Here is a 23,740-nt window from a genome sequence, read left to right on the forward strand (position 1 = left end):
GAAGACATTACGTTCGAACTATATAGCAATAACATTCGCAAGACTCTAGTAACGTTTGAATGTAATTCATCTAGAAAATATAAATTTAATTTTAAAATAGTACGTTCACACGTAAATCTTGTAACTTTCGAATAAACTATGAAACTGATCATATGTATAAATATATGTTCGAACGTACTATCTACATTAGCAGGTCTAATGATATACGTTCAAATGTACTGATCTAAAAAATGACAGCATATTCTTAACGTTCAAACGTATAACCCTTAATATTCGAACGTTGGTCAATTTATCTTCCAACTTTAGTGATGATTTAAAGAAACCGTCACTAAAAGTTATATTTGGTGACGGTTTATTGACCGTTATAAATTCTAAACCGATACAAAAACTCAAATCTGTTGTAGTATAAGGGTCTATTTGGATACTTAGAATATCTTAATATATTTATAAGTAATAGAGAAATTGTTTGAGTTAAGATGTTTTATTAGGTTTTGAGAAGGGAGAGAGAGAAAATTCAATAAAAATATTATAAATTTAAAAAATTGTTTGAATTTTATTTTTAACATTATTTTTATTTTGAAATTTGAACTAGTAGTAGTATTGTTTACAAAAATGATATGATCTGTATAAGTTGTGAATAATTTACAAAAATGGGATTTTATCTAGAAGGACATGGTGATTACAATAACATCCACAAGTGATCTCTAAACTATAAAATTGATTTTCCACATAATGCAAGCATTTGGAACAATATCTTGTTGTCTCCATAATAAAGTATTTGCTAGAATTCATGGAAACTTAAACACACGACTAGACTCAACAAACAAATTATTGTTTTAGTTAAATACGTAAGCTTGGAAACATGCATGAAAGTTCTTGCTGTAGCCATATAAGTATGCCCAGCAGAAATTACAAGTCTTCATCTTGATCACCATGTGAAATTTTATTTCTTCATAATAGAAACCCATCTCATGATGAGTAAACCTCAATCTGCAATGTCATTGATTATTAGACGACTTGTCAAGGCATTCAGATCAAAAGGATTTAATTAGTGATTATAATTAGAAAAATTCTTTAGCTGCAAAAATAAACTCATACACTGATGTGACTTGATATGATACGTTAGATTGTTAGGCTACTTTTATTATAAAGTAGATCTAACGTATTATATATGAAGGCATGATAGTTTGTGAGTTTACTTTTGTAGGATCTCTTTGTAACTGTAACACTTCTAAATTTTATAATTCTTGTGCAATACCTTGTGGAACCAAAGAGGAAACATAATCTTGAAGATTAGGCTGAGAAAGTTGAAGATGATATGTCGACTGAATGTGAGGAGGGATGGCAGCAAGTTGAAGCTCACTACTAGGTTGCTCTACATATAACGGGAATTGACCTACAACTTGCTTATGCTCAAATGGCACCTTTGCCTGCATTGCTGCAGCCTGCTGATACTCTATAGCTGCCTGATTCTCTTGAATCTGTCCATAGTCATCAACCAATGCAAGCAATTATTTTGAATATCCATTCAACATGCATGCTTCTTCTTTACAGTTTAAACTGCTTGATTTTTTCTAATTGAGATGGGATAAGATGAGATGAAAACATATTTCTATCCAAATCAGGCCAAAATGCTGTATAAAGATAACCCAATTGAATTGAGATTCTTTAGCAATGAAAAGGCTCACAACTGAACATTCATTGGACCTGTTTTGAATATATTCTTTACTTACCCAAGCGTGCATGCTGCTGTTTTCTTCCTCCAACATCCGCTCCTAAATATTAAAGACAGTAAATTTTAACTTCTAATTACACGAGTGGTATGCAGAAAAAAAAAGGAGTGAGTTTTCACCTTCCTTCTCAAGTTGTCCAGTTGTTGGTGCAAGAGCTCATTCTGAACATAAATCAAAGTAAAAAGTAAGAGAAAAAGAGGGGGAAAAGATTGGCTTATGAATCCAAGGATCGGAGTTTATATACAATGACATAAAACAATATAAAGATATATAAAGATATATTTTTCTACCAAATCTTAGTGGGCTTTACCCAATTTCTTCATGTGTTCTTCCGTGATTCTTGCATCCTGGTATTAATTAGGGCAATCTTTTTTTTCTCCTCATGACCTCTTCTTTATCACCTCCTTCAAATATTTTGTCTTTACACTTCACATTCTAGTCCATTACTCCTTTTATATTGAATCCCTGATCTTCAGAGCTAGAAAAACTAATATCATAGATAGAATGCAAGATTGCATTAATAAATTTATTAAATTATTTGTTTTGGTAATTTCAAATAATAATATTGCATATCCCATATATGTATATATATTATAGATTTTGCATTGAAGGATGGGTTATTCTATTTTTAAGTCAATGTGTAGAGTCAACTTTTTTAAAACAAATTTAAAATTTAAGAGGGAAAGACCAAAATTTAAAAGTATATGAAAAAAAGTTTGTCTCACATTGATCAAAGTAGACGCTTTATGTAGAATCCTCCATATATATATGCTATAACATTGTCTTGAAATAAAGGAGAAGATAGCTACATACGTGATGCAAGGGGATCCGGGTTTGATAATTCAAATTTGATAGATTTTACATTGATAGGGCTAGACTATTTCGAGAAAGCAGATCAATGCAAATAGGGCAAGAAGTGGTGAAGAATTCTTGAATTGGGGCAATATTGTGCATGCACTACAAGAAAAGTCCTTTTTACCGGCGCTACAATTTCGCCGCTAAACCATACTAAATCGCTGTCTAATATCTATCCCAGCGATTTAAAATTCGTTGCTCAATCGCCGCTATTATAGCCCCACTTTAGACCTACTACAATGTAATGAAAAAATCGTCGGCAAATTTTTATTTCACGGCGAAAAAACATCGCCGCTATATACAAAAAAATTCGCCGTCATAGAAGGCAGTAACCAGTTTTTAATCGCTGGGAAATCATTTTACCAGCGATTAAAAACTACCACAAAAGGAGGCTAACTCGCCGGCAAAACTATGTACCGGAGATGGGCCTTAATCGTAGCAAAAGAATTAACAGTATTTAATGAACATTTGCTGCGATTAAATTTCGCAGGAATATATCTATCCCAGCGACTTTTAATCGCTGTGAATAAGAATACAGCGGAGAACAGAAAATTGCCGTGAATTGCTATCTCGTTTTGAAAATTATTTCCCGGCGATGTTTAAGTCGCCGGAATTGACTTGTTTTGAACTACGGCGATTATACAATCGCCGTGAATTAGTTTCTCGTTTTGAGAATTATTTCGCGGCGGTGTTTAAGCCGCTGCAATTGACTTCCTTTAATCTGCGGCGATTATAATATCACCGTGAATTAGTTTCTCGTTTTGAAAATTATGTAGCGGCAATGTTTAAGTCGCTGCAATTTACTTCTTCATATGACGGCGATCGTCATATCGCCGCTAGAGTGTCTTTCCCAGTGAGAGAAAAATCGCTGTGACAAAAATGTCGTTATGTGAAACTCAGTTGCCGCGATCTATAAGACGCCGTAATTAGCGTTTAGTATTGTGAAGTATATAGCGGCGATGTTTAGATTGCCGGTATGCATTTTTGGAAGCGATTAATAATCGCTGGGCCTGGCTCCAAACTGTTTTGCAGCATTTAGCGGCGAACATAAGTTCGCCGCGATAAACCTTCAATTCGCCGGTATTGATGATTTTAGGTCAAACCTTATGACCCTATTTTATTACATTCCCTGGTTTTTAGTTGTTCCTAAATACAACATTCAACCAACTCCTGCTTCATCCATTCAAGTTGAACATCGAAAACACATGAAACAAATTGAATCCATCAACTTATCCAAACTTATATATATTACACTGGGCATGTGTATTATATTCTCATATACATATACAAAGTGAGCTACATATACAAAGTGAGCTACAAAGTGAGCTACATATGGAACCGTTCATCGTCTCTCGCACCCACAGTTATCAGAATCGCACAAAAGATCCCAATCCAGAAAACTCTTTTCGGCACCCGCATCTTGGTCACCATGCTACACGTGGTGGTCTATATTTCCCCTTCAAATCACCAATTTACATTATTTTTTGCATTTTACGGAAATATTTCAGTTTCTCTTTAGAGATGATTTTGATTTTGATTTGGACCAATTTTTAGGTAGGATTCTAATTTTATTACGTATTTTATATTTATGCAATAATTAGAATTTTACCTTTTCGTGCATAATTCTCATCATTCTAGATTTTTATAGCTAATTGAGCTCGGCTTGTGAGTTTTAGAACTTGATTTCAAATTTTATCAATGGACTTTATTCTCAATGCTTTCCCTCTTATTTACATTTTTTCTCATTCTCAATTATGAGTTTCTATTGATAAACTAGATGCTAGAATAATCTTAATTCTGTCTGGCGCCAATAAGCCAAAAGTAATTGAATGGTTGTTGGTTTTATCACTAGGCTCAAACTTTCAATTTAATCAATACTATTTTTCTTTTGTTCAGACACTTTTGAAACCATTGAAACTTTGTATCTATTAATAGTCCCATTTGCCCTAGTTTTAAGCTTATGCGTCCATTTAAAACTAATCAGATTTCTATTGAAGGCACGTGGACAAAGCAACAAAACAAGCCATCAAGTTGGGACTCGAAAATGAAAGTAGTTGGTTCAGTAGGAGATTATTTGCAACCAAGACCTTAATGGATGTTTGGTTAAGTAGTAAAGCTAAAAATCTAAGAAGTCCTTTGGTTCCAATTTAATAGTTTGTGATTAGGACACAATGTGAGGAGAAGAGATGCATGTCTTAGGAAAAGTTTTGAACTCCATTGCAGTAACCATTTTGGTTGAGGCACTGGAATGAAATATTTCAATACCGGTATGTACTGGTGTACCGTTTCAAAATTATCTTTATATATGTGTATGTATATTTGTAATATAAATGTATGTAATTTAAGCTTTTACTTTCTTATAAATGATTGAAATTTAATGAAAACTAAAATAGTTGGTTGGAGCTCTATATATATGTAATTCTATAAATTATTCAATAATTTATGTTAACTTCAATATTTTACTAGTTTTTCTAACTTTTTTAGATATTTATATTTGCTATTCAATAGCCTTTTTTTAAAAAAAACAAATGTGTTATTAACAAGTATCAAGATTACTTGTTAATAATACTTTAGTTAATTAAAGTATCATTTTATTTTCATCTTTTAATTTTTGTTTAATTCTGTCCCACTTTTTCTTTCTATTTTTCTCCTCTAATAGTATGTCCTCATGTCCCACTTAAAGAGCAAATGAAACCACCTATAAAAAAAAAAAAAAGGAAAGCAAAAGTACCATGTATGAAAAACAAGTTAGTTTACTATAACTTGTGCCACATCCAAAACCAAAGTCAAGATATCACTCAACATCAACTATTAAAGCAGCTCTCCCTCCCTCTGTGTGGTGTGCGAAAGATATAAGCATACTACTTTAAATTATGATTTCGCCCTTGATGCCAAACCTGCCTATGGTTCTTGGCAAATTAAATAAAAATACCAGGACTGAAATTTAAATTTCGCCCGAAAATCATCGAAAATGTCCTAAACATGTGAAAGATTCTAGAATAGTCTAGTATTATTGATGAAACTGAATATAAGGGTTTAATGTTCTAGTCATTGATCTGGTACAAGAAATTTCTGTCATTCCAGCTTAAATGGAACAAATTTTAAAATATTGGTATTAGGAGGAATAATCTGATTAACAGAAGTACTTCTTTGTTGAGAGGACTTGAGCACAGTTGAATGTCGTGTATGAACTCAAAGGAGGACTAGAGGGGATTGGTTAGGCTATGACCATAAATTCTAAAGCAGGTGACTTATCTGATGAAGTTGTGGAGGCTCGGACCATTAGTTCTATACACGGTTAGTAATCTACTTGAGCAAGAGAAGCTGAAGGTAGATCAGGTAGGGACTTACCTAAACAAAATTGAGAATGAGTGATAATTGTTGTAATTATAGGGAGCTTTCTTTGTCATATGAAGAAGAACTGATAGTCTAGGGAAAGAAAAAGACTTTTATCAAACATCACATGGCATGAGATGAAGATTTTGTTGGATGGAGCAATAATAGAGGAAGATGCATTGCTTGCTTTGAATTCCAAGCTTGTGTTGAGTGCATGGCTTAAATTAAGAATAGCATGTACAACCAAAGGCCCTTAAATTTTAGTTGATAATAATCTATTGTGGGTTGAATAGTTTAGAGAAAGGTATAGCAAAACTTGCTAATTAAGAACAAATCAATGACTAAAGTAAATTAACAAGGCACTTGGTTGCTTCGAGGGAACCAATGCCTCAAGGGAACAGATTTGTCAGATTCAATCATTGAACTTTTCATTGATAATAACCCATTAAATACAAAACTTAATAACAAGATTGAACCATAAGTACCCACTAATAACAACCTTGTTAATAATAGATCCACCTACAATTGATTGACTAAATAACGACTAGATAAGACTCATAGATTGATGGCACTTAACCTGGTCTAAGGCTAACCATAATCCAACAACCCACGATACCATTATTGGACATCAAATGGAGTACTTCACTATTGGGACCACAACTAAACCAACATAAACATAACATAAGAAATCAATGTAAGGCTTGTAAGACCTACTACAATCCAACAAGACAATATAGCTCAAGAGGTGGTAGGAGAGGTACTGAGTGTAGCCAGCTCTAGGAGAGTCTTCCATCTTCCTAGACAAGGTATCAGCCACCTTAATTTCTTTCCCTTGCTTATACCCAACTGAGAAATCATACCCCAACAATTTTGTAATCCACCTTTGCTAAAGATCAGGAGTCCCTGCCTTTTGTTATAAGACGTATTTCAAACTCTGTTGATAAATTTGCACCTTGAAATTCTGACCCAATAAATAAGACCTCCATTCTTTTACAGCAAAGACTAGTGCCATTAGCTCCTTCTCATATGTGGAGAGTTGTAAAGGTTTTCATTGTAGTGCTTGGCTCAAATATGCAATTGGCCTTCCCTATTGCAGCAAAACATCCCCAAATCCATATTCAGAAGCATCACATTGAATGGCCAAGGGTTGGGTGAAATCAGATAAGCCTAGGACAAAGAGATTAGTTAGGACAAAGAGATTAGTTATTGCCCTTCTTAAGGTTGTTAAAGGTTTCTTTGGCTATAACAGTCTAATGGAAGGAATTCTTTTTCAAAAAATTTGTCCAAGGGGTAGCTATGAGACTGTAACATTTAATGAATTTTCTATAATATCTAGTAAGTCCTAAGAATCCTCAAAGATATTTTAGATTGTTAGGGAATGGTCAATTAATCATAGCTTCAATTCTAGTGGGCTTTAGCCCCACTTTGAGAAATCAAGTGACCGAGATATTTGATCTTCGAACAACCAAAACTGCACTTAAGATTTCTTGGCATAAAGTTGTGTTGTTTCAAGATGTTTAGGATAGTTTGTAAATGGCTCATATGATCATAAAAAGTTTTGCTATATATGAGGATGTCATCAAAGAAAACTAAGATGAATTTTCTCAAATATGGCTTAAAAATCTCATTCATGAGACTTTGGAAAGTGGTTGAAGCATTAGTAAACCCAAATGGCATTATCAAAAACTCATAGTGACCCTAATGGGTCATAAAATCAGGCTTTTGAATGTCTTTAGGGTGAACTTTGATTTGATGGTAGCCTGACCTTAGGTCAAGCTTACTAAAGATAGTAGCACAATAGAGTATATCTAGGAGTTCATCTACAATGGGGAATTTCATTTTGATTGTGTCTTTGTTGAGGGCTCGGTAATCCACATAGGGCCTCTGACTTTCATATTGTTTTCTTACTAAAAGGACAAAAGAGGAAAAAAGACTTTGACTTGGGCTAAAAATTCCAGAGGATAACATGTCTGTGACCAATTTTTCAATTTCTATTTCTGGAAATAAAGGCATTGATAGGTCGTACACACATAGGTTTAGCATCTTGTTGGAGTCTAATATGGTGTTCATGATCCCTGGGTGGAGGTAATCCCTTAGGCTCACTGAACAGATCTTGATAGAGGCCAATCAATTCTTTTAAGGTTGGTTTAGTTTCAAAAGAAAGCAAAGTGGACTCAATGGGTTCTATGAGCTGGATAACTAGGCCCCAACGGTCATTTTTAGTAGCCTTGCCAAAATTTTGTCCTTCAAAAAATGAGATGCTAGTGGGTGAAACCCTTTGCAATGTTTGTTTGGCCTAGATAAAATATCTCCATGTAAAGTCTTGAGAAATCCTATAGTATTGGTCCAAAGTATCTCAGACATTTAATTTCCAAGACAATATCACAAACCCCTAAGGTCAATAAATAGAAATCAGTAAGCATTACCCTACATATGGAGCATCACCTCAGAACACTTCCCTTCACTGCTGAGTGCCTCACCATTAGCCACCCTGCTTGTAAGTCCTTCAGTTGGTTCAGTTTGCAGCTGAGCTTCCTGGAATGGAAAGATCTATAAAGTTGTGTGTGTTGCCTGTATCTATCAAAACAACCACCACACAACGTTGAATTATTCCCAAAAGCCTCATGGTTTTGAGTTTTGAGACCTCTATAGAGCATGGATTGAAATGCCCAACTCTAGTTCCACGGATTTATGGTTCTTCTTTGAGCTACACTCTCCCTTTTCCTCTAATTCCTTCACATATCTAGGTTCATCCTCTTCACTTGAGTCTACACACTCCAATATAAATAACCTTGCTGCCTTGCATTTATGCCCAGGTCTCCATTTGTCATCAATTGTAGCATAGACCCATCTCATGCCTTTCCTTCATTTGGCAAATACATAACCTCTAAATTGGAACAATGGCCTTTTTCTCGGAAGGAGAAGGAGAGCCAAGGGCTAGTCGAGGAGCAAGAGGTCCCAACCTAGCCACTCTTCTAAATGCTACAACATTTTCTTCCTATATCTTAGCTAGGCCAAATCCAAAAGAGAAAGTCTGAGGGTTGAGCATACGTACCATAAAACAAACATCTTCTCTTATTCCACTGAGGATGAAACTTAGTTAACAAGGTTCAACCAATCCTCACATCTGATATGATAATGTCTCAAACTTAGTTTTGTAAGCCTCCACATAGGAGGTTTGTCTTAATTTGGTTAGTGACTAGTAATACCTCTCGATGCCTCAAGATCTTGAAATGAAACTAATGCCTTTCCTTCCATATGGAAGGAAGTCAATAGTATCCGATGATGGAGATTTGTTTGATGGTAAGAGAAGAATTGGTTGGCTTGGTAAATCCAATCATTCGGATCGTCACCATCAAATTTGAAAAAATCCAATCGAATTGACCGAGTTTGGATTCCACACTGTGGTCTTTATACAAGGGGTTTGCCACCTTCAACTTAAATCCTAAACCTTCTCCATGATCCTCAGTCCGCCTACCACTACTTCTAACCAACAAGTCCACATTTGCAACCACTACCCGTTGTTGAGCCAAACCCTCCACTACTTTCTGGAGTGAGGTCTAGTTTTGTTGACGAAGTTCTTGAGCTTGTTTAGCTGCAGCCAAAGAGTCAACAAAAAGGAAAGTAACGTGTATCTGTACCTTTAGCCATGGGACAGACTTGGCTCTGGGATATCACTTGTTAAGAACAAATCAATTACTAAAGTGAATCAACAAGACACTCGGTTGCTTCAAGGGAACCAATACCTCTATGAAGCAAGTTTTCCAAATCCGGGCAATCCTTGCCCTTGCCTTCTCATTGATAATAACCCATTAAACATAGAAACTTAATAACAAGACCGATAAGGACCCACTAATAACAACATAGTTAATAATAGACCCACCTGCAACTGATTAACTAAATAATTACTAAGATAAGACTTAGGGCAGGTTTGGGGGGTGAGATGAGAATTTTGTATTTTGTTTTGAAGTTTAAAATATTATGTTTTAATATTATTAATTTTGTGGGATTTGAAAAATGTGTATTGGAATTTGAAAAAGTTGAATTGTTTATTATATTTTGTATGGAGATTTGAAAAAGGTGTAATGATGATATAAGATGAGATGTGAATTTTGTGTTTTGTCTTGTGCCCCAAACCTGCCCTTAGAGATCGCTGACATTTAAGCTGGTAAAAGGCTAACAACAACCCAACAACTCGAGATACCATTATTGGAAATCAACTGGCCGACTCTACCATTGAGCCCACAACTGAACCAAAATGATAAACATAGCATAAGAAATCAACATAAGGTTGTAAGGCCTAGCTACTACAATCCAACAAGACAATCAATCATATGTGACAAAACCTAGGACTCATGAAGATGGCAACCTGTTGATGAAGTAAACATTAAACAACAGCTTGACATGCATGCCTCAACCCGAAACTTATAAGAAGTTTGGATTGAGAAAGCAATGCGATACTAGTCTTTATGATGTACGTACCTATATTTTCTCTTGACAGTTTCATTTTGCTGAGGTGTATGGGGACATACAAGATACCTTGAGAAGTCAAAAAATTAGTGAATTGGTGGGAGGTATATTGATCAGGCCGGTACAGCTAGCTTGTTTAATTTGCCATCCAGTGGAAGTTATATAGTTTTTCCTCTATTTCCTTTGAAACCAGATAGTTTTCCATTGAAGGTGGCTGCCTCTATAAAAAAATTCAACCGGCTGCCCTATATAGTACCCTCATTAAATAAATTATAAAGTGTAAAAAACTTTTTTACTCCTTATAAAATATTAAATAAATTTTTATTCTTAAATTAAAAAAACAAAAGTTTTAAGAGACCTATCTGATCTATCCTTAAAAGTATTCCTTAAAATTTAACAAAAATAATTAAAAACTTCTATCTTATCCCAAGAAAAAAAAAAGTTTTGTCAACAAAAGTTTAAAATAAACCCCTAATTCAAACATAACTAAAATACTCATGGCTAGCTCCCTCCAAAACGACTAATAATAAAATTATGCATGGAGATCTCCTTTATAATAGAACTAAAAAATTTACTTGAATCTTTATAATAAAATCTAGGACTTTGATTTAAAAAGTTTCTAAAATTAGTCGAAAAATGTATTTTTTATATATATAAAAAAAACCAACAACATGTGATTTTTCACTATTATTTATTACTCATTTCAACCCATTTTTTTACTTAATTTCTTCCACGACCATAAATAGAAAATCATAATTTGGCTTCAGGTTAATCAACATAGTATTTTGCATATAAAATTATGTTTTATAGTATTAATGTAGTATATACATAATATATATGTGTGTGTGAAAATCTTATTGTTATAATATATAATTAGTTCAACACACCCCCCCCAAAAAAAAAAAAAAAGATTATTACACCTAATTACCTAATTAATATTATCAAAACCCACTAATGTTTGCTAGACTTCCAATCCAATACAAAACCAGTAGTCAAATATATGTGGCCTGATTGACATAACCTCCAGCCTCCAAAATGAAAGTCTGGAGTTTGAAACTCTTCTCCCCAACTCAAAAAAAAAAACACTAAAACCAGTAACTAACGTAATGGTTTCTATTTTGTTCAATTCCAGATATATTCAACTTGTTTAGGGAAGAAATTAGGGCCACAGCAAATTAATTAGCTATATAGGACAGACGTACGACGTTTGATCAGCTTGTCGGTTGAGTACTACTCATGTACGTAGGACGTTGATCAGAAAATAAAAACCAGACAACTGCATGCTAATTGGAGACATAATTGAAAATAGTACCTTTCGATCTCGAACCTTGTTAATCGAGCTTTCTAGTTCTTGTTCAAGTCGATCCAAATCCTCATATGGTAAGGGACTCGTATCCTCACCGGTGTAGCGTTGCATACTAAGTTGGAGACGACGAGTTTCATTCCTCAGCATTATTATTTCACCATATATTTGTTCCTACAAAGTAATTAAGGGAAAAAGGCCGACCAAATCTTAGAACTTCATATATATATATATATATATGAAATTAAAATAGTTAATTAGAGTACTGCATGCATGCATGGAAATATTTAAATGTATATTAATCATGCATATATGCAGATCATACCCGGCGGGCATCATGCTCGGGAATACACGTGCCAGTGACCTTTTGGTACCTTTCTATGATTTGCTCCATCCTGTGACAGTATATACTATATTGTTAAACCTGAAAGATTAGTCGATGATCTGCAGATTTAACTGGAATTAACTTGAAGTATATATATGCATATAATACGCAAAACTTGTACTGCATCGGCAACAATCACTACAAAAAAATTGTTTATTTGCTACCAGTTATTTTCGTAATTCCTGTAAAAATAATTATTTCCTGTTAAAATGAGTCTGTTTTTGTCCTGAATGGTCATTCTCGTTGTAAATAATCTGTCTCAAATGCCCTTTTTTTTGTAGTGAATGGATATATATATATATATATGTAATTAATTAGATTGAATTTAGATCACCATCTTATGATATTGGATTATTGTTAGGAATCCTTAATATATATAGCACTTTTTCTGTTGCTAATTGTGTGTATATATATATACACACACACATGCAAGCTAGCTAATGTCCATGAACGCTGCATGGTATCTTCAGATCTATTCCTTGAGGAATTAATTAATGGGTGTATGAACCTACACACACACACATATATAGATACAAAATAATACACGGCCATGATGGTGTTGATTCTCTCTTAATCCACAAATAATAAGCTCTGTTTCTTTATAAATCTTAATTTGTCCTTTCCAACGGGCCTAATCAGCCAGATCACTAATCCGTTGCATGATAGCAGAAAAACCCTAATTTGTCAAAAGTATATATGAAACTAAGAGCAAGTCTATGCACTCTAGCTAGTTGGTCAATCTGAATATATTTGGGGGGTAATGGGCCACAAAACTAAACTAATCTCTCTCTCTCTCTCTCTCTCTCTCTCTCTCTCTCTCTCCATATATATATATATATATATATATCAGACATTTCTTACAGGTTTTGAAGACCTAATTAACTATGAAAAACCCCAAGTAGCATTACTATATACACTTGGAGATAAAAGTCAGAATTAATTAAAACATATGCATTTGGGGATACCTCAAAGGCTCAGTGCAGTACTGACGCATCTTTCCGGTGTTTGAGAAGATGATGAGCCCAATTTGGGCATCACAAAGCACCGAAAGCTCGTGGGTCTTCTTCAACAGCCCTGCTCGGCGCTTGGAGAAGGTGACTTGCCTTGTGGTCCGGTTCTCAATCCTCCTTATTGGTATCTTTCCGCGTCCCATATCCCGACCACAGATAGCTCGCTATGTTTTACCTCTGTTCTAATTTGAGAAAGAAGAAATATATAGGAGTGAGAACTGTACCCTATTTACATGTTACAACTTTCATTATTATTTAATCAAGAAAGAAATTAATTCTATAGACCAACAACATAAGCTTTTATGGTTGGAATAATTATATATAACTCTCATAAGTTTGAAAATAAAGACGAGCATAATGAGAATGGATATTGAACATATAATTAATGTATCACTACAAGCTTGGCAAGAATGAAATGCCACAAGAAGTGGGGATTCAATTCGTGAAATTCTCAAATGTAGTATCATTATATATACCTGTACCTTAGAAATGGGCCTATAGAACTGTTGGGGGGGGCGGTGGGGGAGAGAGAGAGAGAGAGAGAGAGGTTGAGTTCAGAATTTCTAGACCTGATGTTTATCTCTTCTAGCTTGAACTTTGGAAGGATATTGGAGTATTATTCATATATGAGCTACTCCACATGCTGAACTCTACCTTTCTTGAAACCCCTTCTTTATATGCACAAGTACCAAAATGCACCTGATCTTGCAAGAATCCAGAAATAGAAAACCTAGAGAGAGAGAGAGAGAGAGAGAGAAGAGGGAGAGAGAGGGGTCAGTATTTGTGGGTTCATGCAAATCATGTGTTCGTTGCTCAAGTGCTATAGTCAAAGGCATTTGAGCATGCATTTGTCTATGGGTCATGCGGGTCAAAGGAGAAGATCGTAATGATGATCATGTAACGTTCATCAGGCTCAATGCATGCATGTATGCTTCGCCAAGCTAGCCATGCTATGTGCATGGTGCTGTGATCAATATGAATGGCGCCATGACTGTAGTTCCGTGGATCAAGAAGGTAGTCTTGGCTGTCCACTAAGCAAAATATGCACAAAAGGTTGCTGTGACCTAATTATTATCGCCACTGCTTTGGTCTGCCAAGCAACCTGACTACTCCCATTTACAGAAATGGTTGGAGAAACTAGGCTTACCGGAAATATAAATCCCAACCGACAATAGGAAACGACAAAGTGTAACAATCCCTGAGAGTGACTTCAATTTTCTGATATATATCATGTATTATATATATATATATATATATATATGTTTACATGGTTTTTAGTCATTAATGAGCAATAGCATCCTTCGAACTTTAAGAAAGAAATAGAGATTGGTTTTTCGTCATCTTTCTGAGAACTTTTGTTCACCCCTAGCCTTTCCACCGTCACATTTTAGGCATCTAAATTTGTAAAAATATTTAGCAAGAATTTCAGGGTTTCATGAATTGGAAGAGAGAAATTAAGATTAAGATGATCATATTAAGTGAGACCTACGTACGTACAACATTTATTGTTTCTCGTATTAAAATTTTATACAACATTATTGCCCACTTAACGAGTCTATGATCTTCCTGACTTGAGGTCCTGAATTTCGGACAGAAATGTGAATGTGATCTCAGTGCATGGCGCGCGGAACCACATTGATGGTTGCAACCTCCCCCCCAATTGTTTTTTTAAAATTCAAGATTCCTAGCTACTAAATATTTTTCATAATTCTATATATATATGAAATGCCCCACCCTAAAAAATTTATAATTCCCATATGCTCTCCAAGATCTTCTAAAATTTCTATATACATATAAATCTCTTTTCAATTTTTTTCTATAGTTGCAACATTTGGTACAATTTTTATATATTATCTAATTTTATTGATATGGTCCCTAGGGTTGTGCAAGTCCTCCGCCAACTCTGACTCCAGCCGATCTCGGCTTCGATTCCAACTTCAACAGAGTCAGAGTATTCGGAACTCGGAGTCAGAGTTTCTACGAGAAGGCTGAAGAGTTTATTAGAGAGCTGAAAAGTGATATTGATAACTTATATAGTCACTACAATAACAGTGGTTAGTCTTCAACTGCAGCTGGTAGCTCCTCACACCGGACCAACTCGACATTTTTCTTAGATGGTACACATGCATAGAGTTCATCAATTTTGGTGCGGCGGTATCATCAAAACCATGCATAGAGGAATATTATACAATGTAGGTCTGAGGGTGAGCGTAATTTTATGGAAGATGTCGAGGCACCTAGTGATGCATTTCATTTATTAACTTGATGGAATGTTAAATCCACTAAGTTTCCAGTGCTCCCGAATGGCCCGAGATGTACTAGGCATTCCTACCACTACGGTTACCTCTGAGCTGGCGTTTAGCACTGAATGTCGCGTATTTGATGCTTATCAGAGTTCATTAGCACCGACAACCATGGAGGCTCACGTTTGCACACAGAACTGGTTAAGTGAAACTCCCATTGGACTAGACACCGTTGATGCCAAGAGCTTTATGTTTGAATTGGATAACTTTATATGTTTTTAAATGATTATTTAAATATTTTAAATGTTTTAATTATTTAACTTGTAACTTTTATGATTTTGTAGACATAATTGTGAACCCTAGCACAATTACAGTTGATTGAGATGGACACACCGTGGGATGGAGAACCCCCTTTATTGGTGAGAAACGAAATACCATTAGCAAAAAATCTTTGTTTGTTTTTGTTAGTTCAAAATAATGTTTTAGTTCTATTTTTTGTTTAATTTCCAAAACAAGAATTCAGGATGCTTGGGATTGGAGGCTGAATGGTTGATAGTGATGAAAAATTGAAAATTATTGTGAATTTATAATTACCAATTTGTAGTTTTTTGTTTTATTTGATACATTATTACATTGTACAATGTAAATTGGTTGAGGACTTTGGTTGTTTAACTAATGTTTGGTTGTGATTGTGCTGGTTGTTTGAGGGCTCCTTTACATTTTTTATTTATATTGTGTTTGTCATTATGCATTTAATTTTCTTTGATTTTGTAATATATGTAATTTAATCATTGTATTTAAGTTTTTTAATTATTTGTTACAGCATTTTTTGGAAATTGGAAGCTCACTAGGGTGTTGGTATTTTTTTACAATATTTCAGAAGCCCAAATATCATAATGGGCTTTGGGCCTTCGGAAGTGGGCCCAGGGATTCAAAATTGGGCTTTGGCCCAATCACACTCCAATCGGAGCTCCGAACATCGATCGGAGTCAGAGTCGGAGTACACAATGACCTCCGATCAAAGTCGGAGGTCGGAGGTAGCCACTCCGACTTTGTCGGAGTCGGAGCCCACCCCTAATGGTCCCTCCAAAATTAATTTAAAGTTAGGTTTATAAGAAATAATAAACTTATTAATTTTTATCCCAAAGTCTTTTATTATACAATATTAGGCTTCTTAATATGGAACCCGAACTGAAATAAATTAAAGAAATTATTTAAATATCATGATCTATATGAAAAATAATTGAGAAGTTTTTATCCCCTAGACTTTATCGAGCAAGAAAATATTTATTTAAGATCTTAATTGTAGTATTATATGCTTAATGTGACACCAAATTAATATCTAGATTTTAATTAAACTTGATAAACTAGCTTACATACTAGAATGAAAGATAGGTTTCTAAAAGATCACTTTATAGTTTTTATTACGAAAAACAAATCTAAATATTTCATTGCAAAAGTAGTAATGAATGAATATATAACCATGAAACACTATCGTCATAGATGTTAAGTTGTATTTTAAGAATTTTATCTTTGCATGTATATAGCAAATTATTGAGATCTAACTTTTTATATATAGTTACGTTTTTATGTTTTTTCGTGAAACTAAAATTAAGATTTGTCTTTTTAATTAACATAAATGTGTCAAATTAGAAAAACTGATCCCTTAAAAACATTTCTGGTTCGGTCACTATTGGCTCAATATCCATAAAGAATTTCCTGAGTTCCCTCTATCAAAAATAGAAAGGCGAAATACCACCGAATACCCACATGGTGACGAATTCTTCAATGCTCAACATGCAGAAGAATTCGATTCCCAAATATTATATATTGATATCCTAATTAGCATGATCAAGTTGGCCGTTACTTTTGAAAAATAAATTAATAACGTTATTGTGAGGGGGGAAAATAAATAGGCTCATACGGGCCCAGCCACCAGGCCTAGCCCACTAAGATTAGAGACAATGGGACATGGGGGTCAGGTGAGTCAGGGGGGACAACACGCCAAGTGGGGTCGGAAGGGTCATGAGGGACAATGGTGGACAATGGTGTATGGGATGTCAGGGAGGGGGGCGCACGCGGGAAAAGAGATTCAGATAAATAGAGGGAAAGGTTCTCCTTCTCCGGGTCGGCTTCTTCTTCTTCTTCATTTCTTCTTCTTCTTCGACCTCTCCTCTAACCATAGAACATAGAGCTCCAGCAAATGTCTCCTCTTTAGTAAATTTATATACAGCATCACTATTGTATAGTGAGATAAGAGAGACCACGAGAGACTATAAACAAGAATATTATAGTAGATTTCTTCTCCCCAAACACCCGTGGACGTAGGCATTAAGCCGAACCACGTAAATCTAAGTTTTCATCTCTTTTATTTCTCTGCATTTATGTTTTCCACTCACCATCATGGACGTACGCACCGCCACCGTACAGACACACCGGAACACTGCTAGGGGCTCCAAACAACACCGAACGAGACCCAATTCTTCAAGTGGGTCAGGAATGACTCTTCTCTCCTTCTGGCCTGTTGAGAAATTTTTATCACAACAACAGTTATACTGAGATTTTAATTGGATCTAAAGGTGGGTGGATAAATACCTACATGGATCAAATATTCAATATTAATTCATTTAGAATTTATGGCCAATCCTAACCTCATTCTTTATAATTTCTTTTTTATTAATTACACGTACCTACTGGATCCCATTAATTCTGGCATGAGTAGTAGCTTGCTTTTGTTTTTTGTATTTTTTGAGAAGATAGAACAAATTTCATTCATTCAAAATGGGATATTACAACTTTTGAGCATACAGAATACAAGACAACTACTGTTTTTAAATCTCTTCAATACACAAATTTCTTTGTGATTAACATGATCTAGTCCATTGATGTAACTCTCTATACACAAACCGTCTGAGAGATAACACTCTGTCCTAAGACAGATTTAACAAATCCCACATTTTGTCCTGAGACAATCTCACACTAAGTCTAAGACGGAGTAGAGAACATAGTCTATGGACAAAATTCAAGAGAGTATGTATTTTTTTGTATTTTTTTTTAACATAAAACAAAGGAAATAACAGAAAACGTAAAAGATACATGAGAAAATAATGAATTACAGCTTGAAAAGTTTTAGATCCACATTTTCAACCTTAGAGGAAATCAAAGATGCAAACACCGAGACTGTGGTGGCGCGTGAGGGACACGTGCCACCTTGGAAGTATAGTGGAATGTTAGGTCTGAAGAAATAGATTGCCTTGGTCCCAGAAAAGTTGCACGTGGAGGCGATAGATGTCCCCTTGTGGTGGCGCATGGATGTCACGCACGCACTTTATGCTACGCATGTAGCTCATGCACCGCTCCGTTCGACAAGATTCTTCATCTGTCTGAAAGATTGGCACCTTGAGAATTTTGTGGTGGGGCGCCTGATGTTGCTGGCTCCGGAGAACAACAGATCTGCATTTTACCCTATTATGAATGAAAAAACAAACAAAAGCAGAAAGATAAAAGAAAAACTAGAGAGAAGAGGGAGGAGAGAGGAGGGGGGAGGAGCCAAAGCTCCAACCCCAATTTTTTTAGGAATTTTTTTTTTTTTTTTAGGAAGAGGATTGTAACCCAATTTTATTGATAGCCTTCGCATATGGCAGATGAATACTGTAGTTACAACCGAACACCTAAGAGTTACATATAATTATAAAATCCAAACTCAAGCATCAAAATAAAATATAGAATAGCTCAACCACTATACAATATACAAAAATAAGCATATAAATCAAAATCAAAAAAGAATATATACCTAATAAATTCAACTAAATCTAAAATAACCTGCATAAAATATTTTATCTATGTCAAATTACATGTAAACCAGCTTGATCCAGTCGAAATAGCTCCCAGAATGTCTGTCGGAAGGCTATTATTATTCTCAAATATCACCTCTTGACCACTAGAGCCTAGCTTGGCTAATCTGTCTGCGACGTTATTCGTTTCCCTAAAAGAATGATACATCCTTACCACCATCAAGCAAGCCTGCATTTTTGCCTCATTCCAGTACATCTGACTCCTCCAAGGGACTAACTCACCATTTTCTCACCAGTTAAATACAAGCTTAGAATCAGTTTCAATTTCGATGTGGGTTATATTCCTTTGTGCACATAAAGTAAGACCATCTGAGAGGGCTCGAATCTCAACAATATTATTTAAACTTATACCATAATATCAAACAAAAGCAAAAATCATGTGTCCCTCTGCATGTCTCAAGATTCCTCCACCTCCACTTCTTCCTAGATTTTCAAAACTACTCTCATCAACGTTTAGTTTAGCAAAATCCTCTTTCGAGCACATCCATTTCAAAATCTGAATATTCTTATTCTTGTCAGGCATAAGGCCTAGTTATTGTAAAACTGCACCATATGAACACTTGATGAATGGTTTATTCATTTTTGTATGTATAACTTGAGCACAAAATCTCTTGATCTTATAGCACATTTTCTCCCTAGTTTCAGTAAGCCCCTCCATGCGAGCCTTACATCTGTATAGCCATAGAAACCATCTGATTATAGAGGGAAGAATTTTAGTCACAACATTGATCTAAGAAACTGTCTGAGCTTTAGATAACCATTGTTATATTTTACCCGCCCATGTCCTATTTGGCCCAAGTTTCAGGCCTAGAGCAACTTCAAAAAAATTCCAGACATAAGCAAGAGTCTCTCCCATTAGAAACAAATGATCCAGTGATTCATAATCAGCTAGTTTACAACATTCACATTTAGAGGCCATAGATATGATCAACTTCATAATATTTTGGTTAAAAGGCAAACTTTTATACATACATTTCCACATAAAAGTAGAAATTTTACTCTGCAAAAGTGTGTGCTAGACCCATTTAGCCCATGTCACTTTGTCCCCTGTTCATAAATGTAATGTCAAGCAGAAGATATAGAAAACTTACCATTTTGTTCAGATCTCCATATAGGAATATTGGGACTTCGGGAGAGTTTGACATTTTGGCGCTTCAGATCTTCATATAGGGTACTCCCCACTAGTTCCCATATTTTCTCTCAGTTACCTCCCATATAAGAGTATACATCAACTACTTTCAATGAGGGATCCGTAATATCCGAAATTTCGCCCAAGTATTCCAATGGATGACCAATTTTCAAACCAAAAAGAAATCATGCCTTCCTTAATTATCCATCCTGATCCCCTTATAACCAATTTCACCTAAGGTTTTAAGGCATTCCAAAAATGAGATTCATAGGAGAGTTTATCTAGAAAGGAATGGTTGATCTTGCTTTCTATATTTGATTCGCAAAAAATCTGCACAAAGTGAATCTCCATACTGGAACTGCCAAACAAATTTCATTTGAAGGGCTTTCTCCTTGTCTTCTAGCTTCTGTATTCTGAGCCCACCTTCTTTTGTAGGCCTACAAATTTTATCACATACCACTCATTTCTTTTTCTTCTTGCCATCCTTGCTTCCCCACAAGAAATCTGCAAAAATATGGTTAAGCTTATGGAAATTAATTAAGTAGGTAACATGTGGATTAATCTGTGCAAATGGAGATCAGAAAACCGCCTTTTTTTTTTTTTTTTTTTAAAGGAAGTCATTTTATTGATCAATTCTTTAAATTAAGGAAGAAATACATTAGGGATAATCCACCATATCAATAATAACATCTGAAATGATTAAAAAGTTTTTTGTCAAAACGTAGGCAGCAACATTAGGCTCTAACGTGTTGCACAGAGCACTTGTTGAGATTCCTTATCTTCTCCTTGATTTCAGACTAGACATACACGTTAGCAACATCTAAAATAGTTAGCTAGTTACGTTGGTCCCCGGACCCTTGATTTGTTTCGAACCGTCTCTCCTTATTTAAGGATGTTGCTAGCTGGCCATTACCACTAGGCGCAACCGCTAGTGTATTTTAAAAATAAATTATTTTCATTTCATTAATGTTTATTACACATCCTTAATCATTAAAAAAAAATACACAATTCTAAGACCTAATTTAAATAATAAGTCGAGATGAGATGAGATAAAATATTATTTTTATTTTAAAATTTTAAAAAAAAATTGAATTATTTATTATATTTTATTTAAAAGATTTGAAAAATTCTAATAATTATTAGATGAGATATGATGAGTTAAGCTAGTTTCATTATTCAAACCAAGTCTAATAATTATTTTTTTAACTATTAAGTAAAAAATTAAAATACTCGAGAAGTAACTTCAATAGCATTTTCCCTTAATTAATTAATTCTCATCATCATAATTAATAGCAATAAGCCGTATATATGTTGACACAGTACTAGACTTATAAATAGCAAAATTTTATTCTCGTATCTCTTTTAACCGTAATTACATCTTATTGATCTCAAGTAGATCGAGAAGTATGGGTCATTATATCGGCCTTCTTCTGTCCTATATATAAATATATATATATATATATATATATATATGTAAATGATACTTGTAGTCATGATTGTATAAATATCGTATAATTATTTAAAAAAAAGTAAATAAATATGAGATTTACATAAAAAAAAAATTAATTTTTTAATAATAAACTTCATTCTTTTTTAAATCAATTGTACGATACTTAGACACTCTACGAATGTATGTAGTATTACTCATACATACATACGTATTTACTAAATATATATGGCAATATATATAGCATGTAGCATGTAGCATGTAGCATTAACTAGTTAAAAAAGTTATATATATATATATATGTATATGTATGTATGTATATATGGCAATATGTTTTAAATGGTGCGCAAGAAACGCGTTGAACGAACCACAAACATTCCAAAACTGGAACCTTCGATTTATTGGAACATGATTCAATTAAAGGTTGAGAGTGAAATCTCATAATGAGTGGGACCCACCCTTTTCAGGGTTTATTTGGACTAAGAGATGCGATATAATTAAAAAGATTTATTCCTTATCTTTATAGTATATATAATTTTTATTTTTTTATTTTTTATTTTTTTTCAAATATATAGTGCATGGATTATGAGTAAAAAAATTTAATTAATTTAAAAAGAATAAAATTAAAAAAATTAAAAAAAATATAATATGTAGTATTTAGGAATGATATATAGCAAAGCTCTTTTTCCTAATCATTATTCAAATACAAAAATCAATATAATTTTATAAATTTGAAAATAAAATATAAAAACCAATGTAACTTTTACAAAATTTAAAATAAAAATTATATCAAAAAATTATATTCAAAAAATTATTTTTATTTTATAATATTTTTTATTTTTTTAAAACTTAAAAAAAACTTAACTCAAATTATTTAATTATTATTCACAAAAATTTAAGATATTTCAAATGTCCAAACAATCCAGCCACTTGAGAATATCTTCAATCTAGACACAAGCAATGAGAGGCCGACACTGTTTCTCATCACATTTAAAAAAAAAAAAAAAAAAAAAACAGTCGTATGGGCTTATTTACGTTGATCTGTGCATGCAGCTCGTTGGACCTCTCAATTTTGTTTATGGACCCCACCATTTATAATAAAAAGAAACCTGCATTTTGGACCACTCTTAACAGAATTTATACACAACTCTTATGTTGGCCTATCGCCAGTCACGTGGATTTTGAGGTTTGGATTAGGTGTGTGCAAAATTTTGAAAATTTCGACTTCACCCGACTTTCACTCCGACTCTGTCTCTGACGGTCAGAATCATTAGAATTCGAAGTCGGAATTCAGAGTAGCTCCGAATAGATAGTCGGAGTCGGAGCTTCGACAACGATTGTTTTTTTTTTTTTGAACATTGGCTCGAGCGACATGTCGAGCGCAAGTCGAACGAACCTCTCTGAAAGAGTTCTGCTCGAGCGTCACATCGAGCGCACTTCGAATGAACCTCTTTGGAAGAGTTCTGCTCGAGCGAACTCTTTGGAAGAGTTCTGCTCGAGCGCCACGTCGAGCGCACGTCGAGTGAACCTCTCTGAATGAGTTTTGCGCGAGCGCTGAGTTGAGCGCAATACGAGCGAACCTCTCTGTATGGATTCTTCTCCAGTGCCACGTTGAGCGCACGTCGAACGAACCTCTTTATTAGAAATGCAGAGAAATAAGCTGTCCGACTCCGATCGGAGCTCCGACCTCCGATTTGATGTCGGAGTTCCAATCAGAGGTCGGAGCTCGGACCTCCGATCGGAGTCAGAGTCAGAGGTCGGAGCCCAACCCTAGTTTGGATAGTGAGTTGAAAAGAGATAAGATAAAATAAAAGTTAAAATTTGAATAAAATATTATTAAAATATTATTTTTTAATATTATTTTATTTTAAGATATGATAAAGTTGAATTACTTATTATATTTTGTATGGGAGTTTGAAAAAATTATAATGATTAGATAAGATGAGAACCTCTCTCAATCCAAACAACACAATTA

The 23,740-nt window shown here is 34.4% G+C and overlaps 1 protein-coding gene across 2 annotated transcripts; it reads right to left on the reverse strand.

Moving 5' to 3' along the window:
• Positions 1–717: 717 nt before the first annotated feature.
• On the reverse strand, positions 718–13,714 carry LOC109020660 (protein TRANSPARENT TESTA 16-like). Of its 2 annotated transcripts, none has more exons than XM_019003171.2 (8): positions 13,662–13,714; positions 13,048–13,269; positions 12,023–12,092; positions 11,707–11,871; positions 1,853–1,894; positions 1,734–1,775; positions 1,259–1,481; positions 718–990 (listed from the first exon to the last, which is right to left on the reverse strand). In XM_019003171.2, the coding sequence occupies exons 2-8, from the start codon at positions 13,233–13,235 to the stop codon at positions 986–988; spliced, it is 735 nt and encodes a 244-aa protein (XP_018858716.2). In that variant the 5' UTR covers positions 13,236–13,269; positions 13,662–13,714; the 3' UTR covers positions 718–985. The 2 variants fall into 2 exon arrangements, with proteins under 2 accessions (XP_018858716.2, XP_018858717.2); XM_019003172.2 differs by lacking the exon at positions 13,662–13,714 and adding an exon at positions 13,575–13,591.
• Positions 13,715–23,740: the final 10,026 nt, after the last annotated feature.

The sequence above is a fragment of the Juglans regia genome, chromosome 16 (assembly GCF_001411555.2).
Source record: "Juglans regia cultivar Chandler chromosome 16, Walnut 2.0, whole genome shotgun sequence".
NCBI lineage: Eukaryota > Viridiplantae > Streptophyta > Magnoliopsida > Fagales > Juglandaceae > Juglans > Juglans regia.

Coding starts and splice junctions, on each gene's coding strand:
- LOC109020660 (XM_019003171.2), bottom strand. CDS start 13,235: ATGGGACGCGGAAAGATACCAATAAGGAGGATTGAGAACCGGACCACA. Junction 12,093..13,047: donor TACTGCACTGAGCCTTTGAG/GTATCCCCAAAT, acceptor ATACTGTCACAG/GATGGAGCAAATCATAGAAA. Junction 1,895..11,706: donor ACAAGGTTCGAGATCGAAAG/GTACTATTTTCA, acceptor ATTTATGTTCAG/AATGAGCTCTTGCACCAACA.